At 39.9% G+C, this 13,195-nt stretch overlaps 1 protein-coding gene across 1 annotated transcript in view; it reads right to left on the bottom strand.

Moving 5' to 3' along the window:
* Positions 1-13,195, bottom strand: part of nectin4a (nectin cell adhesion molecule 4a) — a 37,556-nt gene that overhangs the window by 16,512 nt on the left and 7,849 nt on the right. Inside the window, exons 2-4 of the mRNA XM_041778933.1 lie at positions 3,216-3,410; positions 2,551-2,718; positions 1,131-1,409 (exon numbers count right to left, since the gene is read on the bottom strand). Of these exons, the coding sequence (XP_041634867.1) occupies positions 1,131-1,409; positions 2,551-2,718; positions 3,216-3,410 (642 nt within the window). The remainder of the gene's footprint in view (positions 1-1,130; positions 1,410-2,550; positions 2,719-3,215; positions 3,411-13,195) is intronic.

Raw genomic sequence — 13,195 nt, 5'->3', positions numbered from 1 at the left:
GTCGTTGCAAGAAATGTGACCAAGAACCTGATGGTCACTCCAGGGATCCTGTGTGGAGATGGGACAAAGTTCCAGAGGGCTAACCATAACTGCAGCCCTCCACTGATCTGGACTTTATGGCAGAGTTGCTGAGCAGAAGCCTCTCCTTGTTTGCTGTGGCTGCCTACACATTTACTTGGATATAGCTCTAGTATAGCATCAGTTTTACAAGAACTTGTTCCAGTTTCTGCATGAAGGAATGGATAAAAACAACACTAAAAGCTTTCCATGGTGTGAAAGATATTTTCACTTTTCTCCCCGCCGCCTCAGCAAAGGTTAGCGACCGGTACGGTGAGGTTTGCTGGTGTATCGGTAACTGTAGCCGTTAGCTGGGATGTAGCTGTAGGAAAGTGTAAGTTTAATCAGAAATAGATCACATTTCTTTTTAAAACAAGAGCAAAGGAACCTTGGTTTTTGCTCTTATATCATCATCAGCTGTGAGGCCTTCTATAGAGAGGTGTGTGCCTTTGCAAATCATGTCCAATCAATTCAGTTTACCACAGGTGGACTCCAATCAAAGTGTAGAAACATCAACAACTCAGCAGAGATCCAGAGAAATGGGAGGAACCTGAGCTACAATTCAAGTGTTGTTGCAAAGGGACTGAATAAAAGCCGTTTTCCCTGTCTGAACATAAATGCTGAATATTTATGTTATAAAAGTTTTCCAAATGGGGCATTTTCAGTGGCATAAATTTTGTTTGCATGAGTATGAAAGGCCAAAACGCCTAAAAAAGCTGTGATTTTCAGAAATACCCACTGCATATGTGTGGTCTTTCAAGTGAAGACTTAGGGAGGTGAACAGGTATACCTAATAAAGTGATCACTGGGTGTTTATATACTTAACATTTTCCTACTTTCATTTCACCTGCATGCACAATAATGTGTTCTTTCTAAACAGAAGTTTTAGCCTGTGCAACTCCTGAGATATGCCAACTATAAAGCATCCTATACAAAATATAAGAACAGTAAGTCCTGACTATTTGAATCTAAAAAGCTTTCTATCTTGTCCATCTTGTCTATAAAACAACAGAATGATGTTCAAGGTTCCTTTTTCACCAAATGTTGACGCTGTCCGTCAGATGAGTACTTACAGTGAACCACCAGCCGGTTTCTCAGTCTGCGGGGCGTCACCAAAGTCGGATGCCACACCAGACAGTCCAGCTTCTTTCCATTCATGCCCCTGAGGGGGTGCAGGGAGAAGTGCGAGGAGACTGCCCCATTGTCGCTGGAGCGGTTGGTGGACTGGCCGTTCAGATCCGTCTCCCAGGTGAGGCGAGGAGGTGGGATGGCTACAGCTCGACACGAAGCGGCCTGTCGGTAGGACTGTCCCTCAACCAGAACCACAGGGTCCAGGGAGGAGATGGGGATGGCTGGAGAAGGGAGGGTAACAACGTTTGATCAGAGTATGGATAATGATGAAAGGTCAGAATGTTTGTTTAAGCTTTGAGCCTCATAGACTGATCTTAACCAACTGGTTGATGAAAAAAATACTCTTTGTATCTACACATCTACTACAGCTCAGAGGAGTGAAACTAACTGCAACTTTTGTTCATCCTTAGGATGAGTCATGACAGACCGTTTGTTGACTTGCTTCTGATGATTTCCTTTTACTTAGGAAAAATGTGAGCAAACTGCTGCAATGTGGAAAGAAGTTTAGTCTTAACAGTGATGTCATGTAGCTGTTAAACCACGCACTGCATTCACATCTCATCCAAACAGTGCCAGAGTCCACTTAAATCACACCTGAGACCACTTCCCAAAGTGTGCACGGGTGCAGTTTATTTGCATTCACACTGACCGAAAAGAACCAGACTTTGGGCTCAAGTGCACTCGGATCCAGGACCAGATCCCTAAAGTGAAAGCCACCTCAGATACAAGTAGATGGAGCTTCAGGGAAAAAATGGTTGGTAACCGCTGCCCTAGATGGCACTTTTATATGTTTTTTTTTACCATAGAAGCATCCAAAAAAGCACCTGGTGTTTGTTCAAACATTGCACCAGAGGGGGCAATGGCTCTCCTGTCCCCCTTTTGAGTCCACCTGTGTCTGGTTCACATAAAAGAGGCTTTTTGTAGAACAGGCTTGTCCATGGCACGTCTTAACCCGGTCACTCATCACTCAAAGTTTTTATGCTTAATAGTATATAAGCATTACCACAAAAGCATGGTTATGTTGAAATGAGAGTGAAAAGCTGTTAAAGAGGCGCAGCTAACCTCTTAACTCAGTGCAAGACTGCAGAAAAGTCTTATCCCCCTTCATCCTTCAAGCTTTCAGGGGTTGTTTTAATGAAATATAGTTTCTCCATGCCTGTGGTCATTACCTTACATGGACTGGAAAAGGTTAACTTAACCAGCTAAATTACTGACAGATAATGTGATGAGGATGTTTTCATCATTATGTATGGACTAGCATTAGTCATTTCATGATCTGTTGACTCATATCCATCTCTCTAAGACTTCTGCAATCACTAATCCTCTGCCAGTGCATGCCAGAACCACGTTTGATGGACTCACTCCACACAATGAGGGACATCTCCGTGTCAAAGTTCCCCGATGGGAAGGTGCTGATGTGACAGATGTACCTCCCCTCATCGGACACCTCTGTGTTCATGATGACCAGAGACGACTCCAAGGTGGGGTCGCTGCTTTTGAAGCGCACACGTCGAGACCACGACCCAAACGCTGCAGAGAAAGAGGAAGAGAGAGAGAGAGAGAGAGAGAAGAGTGGAGGGCGAGAGTTAATGTGAGAAAAGATGTGACAAAAAATATTAAGACTGGCTAGTACAAGATGAACCTCGGGGTTTCTTTAGTCACATTCAGTTACGTACACATGCTTGCACTCCTACTTAGAAATTCATTTACATGTTGGGAATTAAGCTTACAGTCCTCACTCTAACACCAAAATCACCACAAATGTGCAGAAAAAGGAGAAGAAACTGAGCAGAGGAACAATCTAAATATTTTCTCTGGTAATTATCAGTTCCTCTTGTAAACCTCAGCTCATTAAAACATTTCAGATAGCTGTGAACACTTGCCTTAAAGGAGAAAATGTCCTCATGACGGAACTAACACTATAAGAAAATGTGCTGAGATAAGAAGTTTCTCACGCTCCAGAAAGAGGAAGTCAGTCATGTGAAGATTAAACCTTTCTGCAACCTTTAAAGCTAACCAAAACTGACCCGTCTGTCCATTTATATGGTGTGCTGTGATGATCTGCTCCTTGGTGGACTCGTCCTCTTTATACCAGGTGACCTGCACCACCACGTCACCACCTGTAGCTTTGTACCGGCACGGCAGGACAGTCTCTTCTTCAGCTAAGGAGCGGAGGGGATTTTCTGATGGGACATCCACAAATCCTGCCAGTATGACTGGAACTTTAAGAGGAAAGGAGAAGGATTATTAGAAATGGGTAGCAGACACTCAATTTAAGTCAGTGCATAATTACAAAGAAGGCTGTTTTCTGCAGTATGGGATTCATCTCTTCATTTGACAAACATTTTAAATAAGTGGAATACCCATTCCTCTTGCTGATGGTCTTCCTTACTTTGTCAGCTCGTTTAAGGAGGCATTTTAGTCATTTTTATAGTCATAGAACTTCTCACAGGAGCTTTAAAGGTGATGAGCTGAGTATTTCAATGTACGACATCCTGCAGCTAAGTTAAACACTAAATTTCCAGCTCCAGGGCTGCTGCTTTGACCTGACTTTTGATGACCTGAACCACAGGTAAGAAGGACCGGCAAAAGCTTCAAGCATAGTGATCACACTGACTGCTAATTTACTCATTTTTAGGTCAAAATAAAGGGCTGCAGATAATTTGCAATCCCACAAGCTAGAAGCTAAACAAGAAAAAAGCTAGCATTAAAAGCATTAGAACCAAAGACATTAACCCTCAGCCCTTGACCCCCCCCCCAAAAAAGGTGCCAGAGACTAGGGACCCCCACAGTACCTGAAGGTGGTTGAACACAGCCATGCACATTGAAGAACAGTCACGTGCAGACAAAGCCACCCATAAGGGTGGGATAAAAGGGAGAGCTTTCTGGAATCCAGCTAAACTGGACGCCCATGGAGTCAGCAAAATCACTGTCCATTGCAAAGTTAAGCTGTAAGTTCCATATTTCACATGTAACCTGAATAATAAACACTCTCATCAAAGCAACAAATTTCTTTTTTTGTGCCATCTTAAAAATGTAAATCCCTCTTCTTAAAAACAGAATAAAAATGGGTTAGAAATGTCCAAAAAGGTGGTGAAATGGAGTGTAAAAGTTAAAGGAATGGGTTGGAAGTGTTAAAAATTAGTTAAAAGTGGCAAAAAAAAGCAAAAAATGGAAAAACAGGGTTAAAATGGCAAAAACGGGCACAAGAAGTGGTAAAAGTGGATTAAGCAGTGGCAGAAATAGGTTAAAAGTGGCATTATGTGTGGAAAATTTGGTGAAACTGGGATTAAAAGTGAGACAAGTGTTAAACTTGAAAAAATTGGCATTACAAATAGTGAAATGTGGTTAAAATGGGCATAAATGGGCATAAAAACTTGTAAAAATGAGTTAATAGTGGCAGTAATGGGTCAACAGAGGCAAGAATAGTTGGATAGTGGCCAGAAATGCTTAGAATTAGCAAAAAAGGTTGAAAAATATAGTGGAAAGGGTTTAATGGGTTTAGAGTGGCAAAAAGGTGTTAAAATTGGCCAAAAGGGATGAAAATGGGGTAAAAATTGGCAGAATTGGTGTAAAGTGACAAAACTGGGAGAAAAATGGGCAAAAATGGATCCAAATTGTGCAGAAATTGATGACAAGCGGTAAATTCTCAGAACTAAATAGGCTGGGAAAGAAATATTTCAAAAATATTCAAAGGTTTTTGAGGCATCTAGCAACCCCCTCTAAGTGTCTTGTGACCCCCAATGGGGTCCAGGCCTCCACATTGAGAACATTGAGTGAGGCCCACAGCTATTTTTCTAATTTTTTAAATACTCTTCTTTTGGCATTGTTAACCACCCAGAAAATGTAGATCATGCTCATGTTTGGTATCATTTTTTTCTGCAATATCTCAACTTCATGAAATGAAAACTATGTTTCTTAAAGTTTAATTTATTGTATTAAATATAGGACCTCCAAAAAAACACAACCCACCCCAAAAAATATCTTAAAAATTATTCTATTAAATAATATATATTGTCATTTTTAAAAAGAAATTACAAAGTGCTGACATTATAAAGAAAAAAACAGTTCCAGTCCTGCACAGTACGGTCCACTGTCCCCATGTGTAACATTAATTTTTATATCAAATTCAAAAGATCATATTTCCTGTTTTATTCGGCCTATTGTTATCAAACAAAAACTGAAAGAAAGCTAAAAAATCACTCTTTCCACACTACCTGATAGTGCAAAGGTAGCTTTGTTTTCATGCTATCATGTGACAAGAACAGCGGATGATGATCGCACCAGCATGATCATGGACCCCTAATGGTTAGCGTTATATTCAGTAACCCTTCAGTTTAAGACTATACTTATAAAACATATTATTCTCCCAGATTGTGCATTTTTCACAAGATGTGCACTTTAAATAGTTTGCTTGAAGCTCACCCTTAATAGAAATTAAGTTAACTAACAAAATTGGCAAGAATTTCAACTTAAGAACCCATTTTACTCAACAATCTAATGTAAAAGACAAAGTGTCTTCAGTTAAGAGGTGTGACATTGGCCAAAAGTCATCAGCCCAGGAGATGAACACATTCATCCCAATGATCGGGGGGCCAGCCATGACACTTGTCACGTATTTACACTGTAAAACAGACGTGCAGATGATGCTACAGTACTAGGGCTGCAAAATACAGGCCCATACAGAGATATTGCATGTTTTCTTTTAATTATTAGGTGGGTTGTTACTCTGTTAGGGCTGGGTCATATGGATCAAAATCCTGATTTTTTTTTGTCTTTTTTTTTGTCTTTTTTTGTCTGTCTTAGTGGGGTTTTTTTGTTTGTTTTTTTTTGCTTAATGGCAGAGCAAAAAATAGAATATAATGAATTTAATATAATTGTTTCTGCAATTTAATTCAAATTTCCATATATTCTAGGTTCATTTCAAACAAAGTGCAATTTTAAAAAAATTTAAAAATATAATCTCAAAGTATTAGATTTGCAGCCAGGACACACACCCCCAATCATGGGAAAACTGCTGACTTGACAAATGTCCAGAGGACAATCAAACAAGGAGGGTAAGCTACAGAGGGTCACTGCTGTTCTCAGAGACTGTATTGAAGCAGATTCATGTAAAATTGACAGGGATGAGCTCAGTCTTCAGAGCAGATTCAAGGACTTAAGGGAGCTTCACAAGGACTGGACTGAGGTTGAAGTCAGTGGATCAAGAGCCACACAGATGGGTCCAGGAAATGGACAGACAATGTTATCAGCTTCTCACCTGAGCTAAGGAGAAAAAAAATCAGACCATTCCTCAGTGGTCTAAAGTTTGAGTTTTCAAATGAAACTAAATTTTGCATTCTAATTGTAAATCAAGGTCCCAGTGTCTGGAGAAAAACCAGAGAAGCCCAGAATCCAAAGTGCTTGAAGTCCAGTGTTTCCAGTCTCCACAGTCAGTGATGGTTTGAGCTGCTGCTGTTGATCCACTGGTCCTTATCAAGTCCAGAGTCAATGCTGTCAGCGTCTACCAGGAGATTTCAGAGCCCTTCGTGCTTTCATCTGCTGAGAAGCTTTATGGAGACACTCATTTCCTTTCCACCTGCCAACAGTAAAGCCAAAACTACCAGAAACTGTTTTTGCTGACCACGGTGTTACTGTGTTTGACTGGCCAGCCAACTGGTCTGAACTGAACCCCATAGAGAATCTCCGGGGAAAAGTCAAGAGGAAGATAAGAGACACCAGACTCCAGATGATCTGGAGGATGCTATCAGAGCAACCTGGGCTTCATAACACCCAGCAGTGCCACGGACTGATCGCCTCCATGCCACGTCACATAGATGAAGTAATCTGAGCTTTTTCATGATATTCTAATTTTCTGAGATGCACCTGTGTTTGGATTTAGTAAATCCAGTTAGCAGTTAGCCTAGCTTAATTTAGGCTAAACAAATGGCTAACGCAGGGAGTTTGCCTCTGTCTCAGAGGGACCACTAACAGCCAGATTTATAAAAATATGGTGCAAAGCTGTGTGCCGTAGACCTGTATGAATAAGCTAGGTATCCTTCGGTTTAATGGTATCCTGTTGAATCAGTCACTGAAGGTGAACAGACAGCTTAAATCTCAGACCAGAGAAGTAAAGACGAGGTTTGAAGAGTCTAGTGAGGCCAGTGAAGAGGGAGGAGAGAGAAAACAGGTCGTCTATCTCAGTGAAGATATGTCGCTTAACTAGTTGCTCGAGATAAACGTTCAAAGGAAACCAACAGAGGTTTACTTTCATGTCTGGACTGTCCCAGACGTTCATCAGGGCCTCAGGAAAACATCCGGGACGTGAAATACAGCCTACACGCTATGCATATTATGTGTCTAACACCGTCTGAAAGCAAACCACAAACATTATTGTTTTTTTTATTATTCTCTCCTGCTGACTGTCTGTTTGAAGATCAAATGTGCGGATGAGTTTCATGGAAACAAACTACAAAGTGTCGCTTTAAAGGCTGCTGTCCTCCAGCAATCTCATAAAATACACAGACATTTACTGTGAGGAAAACACGGCAGAACCGTCACGATAACGGAAGTTTGAACTCTGATGACGCCAGTAAACACATCCATACCTACTTTGATTTCAAAACCAACAAAAATAGAAAAATATTTGGAATATTTCTTTTTTCAATGCAAACATAGCAAAACCTTAAGGCTGCAAAACATTGCCAACTTTTTTGTGCAATTTAGACATTATGCAAGAGTTTTCAGCATTTTTGATAAATTTATTCCACTCTTAAGAAATGCATTTTTTTCTTTAAGTCCTGGTAGATTCAGCTGTTTCAATGACTTACAACGATAGAAACTGTATTGTTTCAGGTTTTAGGTTTCAAAAAGTATCAAAAACTCCAACCCCAATACCAAAAAAGTTGGGGTAAACCCAACATATCAGATTATGTAGCTGAGACATTTGAGCATTTCATGAAAAATATATGCACATTTTAAATTTGAGGGCAGCAACACATCTCAAAAAGGATGGAATAGTGAACTGTGTTGACAGACTATGACTTCAGGGAGGCCTCCTGACCCCATCCAGTACAAAATCATGCCTGTTTTTATCTTTATTTAAGAGAGACTCTGCCTCTCTTTACACTCCTTTTATGCCAAGACATTTTACTGACCTGTTGCCAATCAACCTACAGTTCCAAAATGCTGTTCCACCCATTTTTCATTAGAACCACTTACTTTTCCAGCCTTCTGTTACCCTGTCTCTACTTTTTTGAGATGTGTTGTTGCTATAAAATTCAAACTAGGCTAATATTTTTTCATTAAATGGTTAAAGGTTGTTTATGTTCTATTTTAAATAAAATATGGATTTAAGAGAATTGAAAACCATTGCATTAATTTTTATTTTGACAACCAAATTGCACGATAAAAAAATGTTGATGCCTGACACTTTAATTGACCGATTAAGGCGAGGATGAAGCATTTTTAAAGGCTGGTATTTCTTCTAGCATGCAAAGGTAAACTGATACTTGGCATTCCTGTTGGTGCATAGCTATCTGCTGAAGTTTGCCACCACAAACTCCAGACAATGTGGTTCATCAACCCGTTGCGTTAGTACAATGTTGCTCTTGGCATCAGGTTTGTGCTGCTGATGACTGATTTACTCTGAGGAGCATCTTCCAATTAACCATGACTGTGTTTACTCTGGAGAAATAGCCTGCATGGGAAATTAGCTTGAGCAAATATATTATTCCCAAACACTAATTATTTAAGCACTTCCAAACATGGATGACATGGCTGTTTCCATGGCAATCAGAAAGTGAATGGGACGGATCTGGCTAAAGCATGAGTAATATCTCGTTGGTGATGATGGAGGGGATGGTGGGCCTAATACTGAATGCACCTCAATTCTACCGTGCAGCGTTCTATTCTTCACCACTGATAACAAAAGCACATCAACTACTGGTTCTAAAAAATATCATTTAATCTTCCTCTACTAAACCCATTTATGAACTATAAAAGTATTGTTATTATTTTTATGGTTTACTTAAAGTTGATATTGCTGACATTGTACTTCTATTCCTCTCACTCCTGTGTGCATTTCTGTGTTTGCACACTGCCCTGCACTCTCAAGCCTCTCTGTGCACATAAAAGGAGCTTTTTTGCACACTAATTATAAGAAATGTGCTTCCTGGTGCATGTTATCATCAACTTAGGAAACAAATGTGAACAATTCAGCAGTTTAAGAATGTGAATGTAAAGAGCAAATTTAAGAAAATTTCAGCAAGATATTGGTGAATGCATAGTTCAGTGGGTAGAGCATATTTCCTGTCTAAATAAGGCAAAATGCCCAAAATATAATCTTTAAAAAATACAGTGGCCTTGCTCATGGCTATTTTTACACATTCTGAAGTCCTCCTGATCTGGTTGTGCACCTCAAACTAAAGGCTATCCCTAGGGGGCTGCACAGTATGTAGGGGGTCTCCTTAGGCAAAGCATGACTAGATTGCTGAACAGAGATCATTAAGGACAGCACTGGTTGCACTCCTACAGTCCATGGTCGTGCACAGGTTGCAGCAAATACGCCACCGTTCCTCCAACTCACACCCAAACTTCAAGCAGAGAAATTCCATGTGGCAGGAGAAATCCTGGACAAAGTCCGAAATAATTCACCTCCTCCAATCCCGAGCCAAGACTCATCATAAACGATCATCAGTCCAACTCATCCGCAAGTGTGTCCTACAGCATCGGGGTCTCCCCGACATCAAATCATAAATATTAAACGTCTTTGACGAGTGAGCAGACTGGGGTTACCTAGTTTTATGGCCAAGGGTAGCCAGCCGAGATTTCAATCGTCCTCCACGTTTGTTCTCACCTGAAGTCACGTTTGAACGCGAGTTTCTGTGAGATCTCAAGACTTGATGAGGACTTGGTGATCAGTACATACTGCACACAATAAGCCACTATGCTGTAACTATGGCGTAGGCTTGACACAGAAGTCTAAACCAGGCTAACAAATGAAGCTAGGGGGGGCTTATAATACATGCTGTCACTATTCTGTTGCTTTTAAAAGTTACAGTCGGCCAAGCCAGTCTTAAAAGTCTGGATGTGCCACTAAATGTAATGACATGTCTTTGACTTGAAACGAGGAAATACACTCGCTATTGGATGTAAGTTATGTGCTAACACAGCCCCGACAGCCTTGATTTATAGTTCCTGGGCGTGAGCTCAATTACACTGTCCAAATATACTCTAATTCATCTAAGAAACACAGCAGAGCTCTGAGCTAAATGCTAATGTCAGCATGCTGTTAAACTGGTTCAGTGTTAGCTTGTTGTTTTAAGCTTTCAGGTACATTAACCTCAACGCCTTCAGAACTGATCAGAGGATTTCATGAAAATTTTGTTAACTTTGAAAGCTTTTTCCAAAAGGCAGACTTTTGTCAAAACAAAGCCAATGAAATGCAAAAACAGCTGCATTACTATTAAGTCCTGAATTTAAAAGCTTTTTTAACAGCAGAAATCAACATTTTTACAGCCTGTATTTGGTAACAGCTTGATTCAGTGGTTAAAACTGTACCAAATGGTCATTTTTAACAATAAATAAATAAATAAATAATGCAGTAGTTTTTGACTTAATCAAGAGCCCATGTTCAAAGCAGATGTCTTTTTTATTTTTGCACCTGCAGCGCTCATTTTCTATTAACAAATATGGAGTCCAGCATTCTCTGAAACGTTGGGAATGATTCACATTTCACAATAGCATTACACTTGTACATGTCACTCCTCCCTCAGGGGCTTTTTTAAAATAAAGAAGAGGCGGGACTTATGATACCAGCTTTGTCAACAGCAATGGTGGAGGAGAATCTAGAAACTAAGAGAAATTAAATGACTTCGGGGCAGGGATTGATTGAGGGGTTGATAAATCCTTGAATAAAGGAAAATATTAAGCAGACAGAGCTGGTACTGAAGAAAGCAGAGGTCAGCTGTTGTAACGCTGCAACAGCTGGTGACAAACTGAGGTTAATGCAATGCCAGTGGTCTTGGAGGACGCAGGTCCTCAGAGTTTTTCATAAATTTGCATGATGGGACGTCCAGCTGAGTTGACTGACAGATAGGTGGGCTTTAGCTGTTTGCCCCGAGGCCTTAAGGCCCATCACAGCCCTGTCTCTCTCCATGCTTTGAGACTGATGGTTTGTTAGGTTAAAAAGCATTTCCAATATGGCGACGTCCATCATGGTCATGTCTCTTCATTAACCAATAGGTGACATCACTATGACAACGACCATTTCAGCCAGTTTGGAACTTTTCTAGCCAAAGAGGACCAGTGTGGTGGGCAACTAAGACTCTAATTCTAAATTCTGCTGTTAGAACTTAATTGTCCAGAATTTCAGTAGAATTTTATGTAATTTGCTTGGAATATTGGGGATTATTCCTTGATTTTTTACTGAAATTTTGGGGGATATGTGAGGGTTTTTTTTTTTATTTTAGGGGAAATTTTAATAGGATTTTTATTTTAGGAGGGGGTGTTCTTTTGAAATTGTCCTAAATTTTTGTGGAAATTTGAGGGAATGTTTTTGGATGTTCAGCTGGATATGTTCCGAATTTTCCATAATTTCCACAATATATTGGGGGGCATTTATTTGTTAATTTTTGGTATTTGCTTAGGACTTCAGGATGGAATTTGCTCAGATATTTTGGGGAATTTGCTTGAAAACTTTCAGGAGTTTTTTTTGTACTTTCTGGGGAAAATTTTACTTGATCATTTGTGCTTTTTCAGAAAGTTTTGCCGAAATGCTTGGGGAACATTTAAAGAAATTTTTGTCTTTTAAATTGAATTTTTTTAAACAAATTTTTACAGAAATGTTTGGCAATCTCTTGCAAAAATCTCAAAGAATTGGTGTGATTCTTATGTTCTGGAAATCTCTCATCGCTCTAAAGCAGTGGTTCTCAACCATTTTTCCTTGGAGCTCCCTAATCATTGAGTCCCCCCAAAACATTAACAAAAAAATTAGAATGTCATATTGTTGCCAAAAACCAACATCTAGGCTATTTAATTGTTTCATTGATAAAACCTTAAGAAAGTGGCTCGTCACAGGTTTTTTCTTACCAAAAGACCATTGTATAAACTATTTATTAAGTGTTTGATCACGATTTTACTTATTGCCTGCAAATCTAATTTTGATAACCTCAGAGCAAAGTCGCCCCCCCTCCCAAGATCTTTGGCATTCCCCCTAGGGGGACCCAGACCCCAGGTTGGGAACCACTGATGTAAAGGAAATGTTCCATCCATATCTTTTAGTAGAAATTTAGTTCATATTTGGCTTTTACAAGTTGTTGTGGTCCATCAGCAGAAAACTGACACCAATCATCTCTGGAAGGCTGATGCCTTTTCTCACTGAGTGAACGGCCTGACAGCTAACATGTACGTCATCTCCTCAGTGTGTTGTTTCTGCAGACACAGGTTCTTCCAGAGATGTGGTGAAAACAACAGCAAGGCGTAGGTTTTATATTCATCAGGTCCAGATTATCCCAGATAAATGGGAGAAACTAAAAATACATCCCAAACAAAAGCTGGGCTCTCAGGAGGTTCATGTGTGAAATCTAGCTCTTGTTTGTCTCTCTTATTGATTTCCTGAATGATTTCTGCTGCTGTAAGTATCTGGAGAGCCTGAAGCAAATTTCCACCATAGGTGGAAAGAAAAGATTTATTAAAGATTTATTCAGTTCTATTTGAAAAGACTCTTTGTCTAACCTGGTGACAGTTACCAAGGCGGGGAAACAAAGGGTCGGGACGTAGATCAACGCCAGTAAATTCAACCCATTTAAACAGACAGAGGCATCCATGCTACTACGCTGCTGGTAAGGCTACTAAAGAGTACAAGGACAAGCTGAAAGATGAGCACATGAATGTATAACCTCAAATCCAAAAAAGTTGGAGCGCTGTTTAAAATAAAACCAGAATGCAATGATTGTCAAATCTCATAAACCCATATCTTATTCATAATAGAGCATAAAGAATATAATAGAGATGTTTTACCATTTCA

Source organism: Cheilinus undulatus, linkage group 22, assembly GCF_018320785.1.
Source record: "Cheilinus undulatus linkage group 22, ASM1832078v1, whole genome shotgun sequence".
Classification (NCBI taxonomy): domain Eukaryota; kingdom Metazoa; phylum Chordata; class Actinopteri; order Labriformes; family Labridae; genus Cheilinus; species Cheilinus undulatus.
Note: the sequence above shows the minus strand (reverse complement) of the source record. Positions and strands in the feature narration are given on the sequence as shown.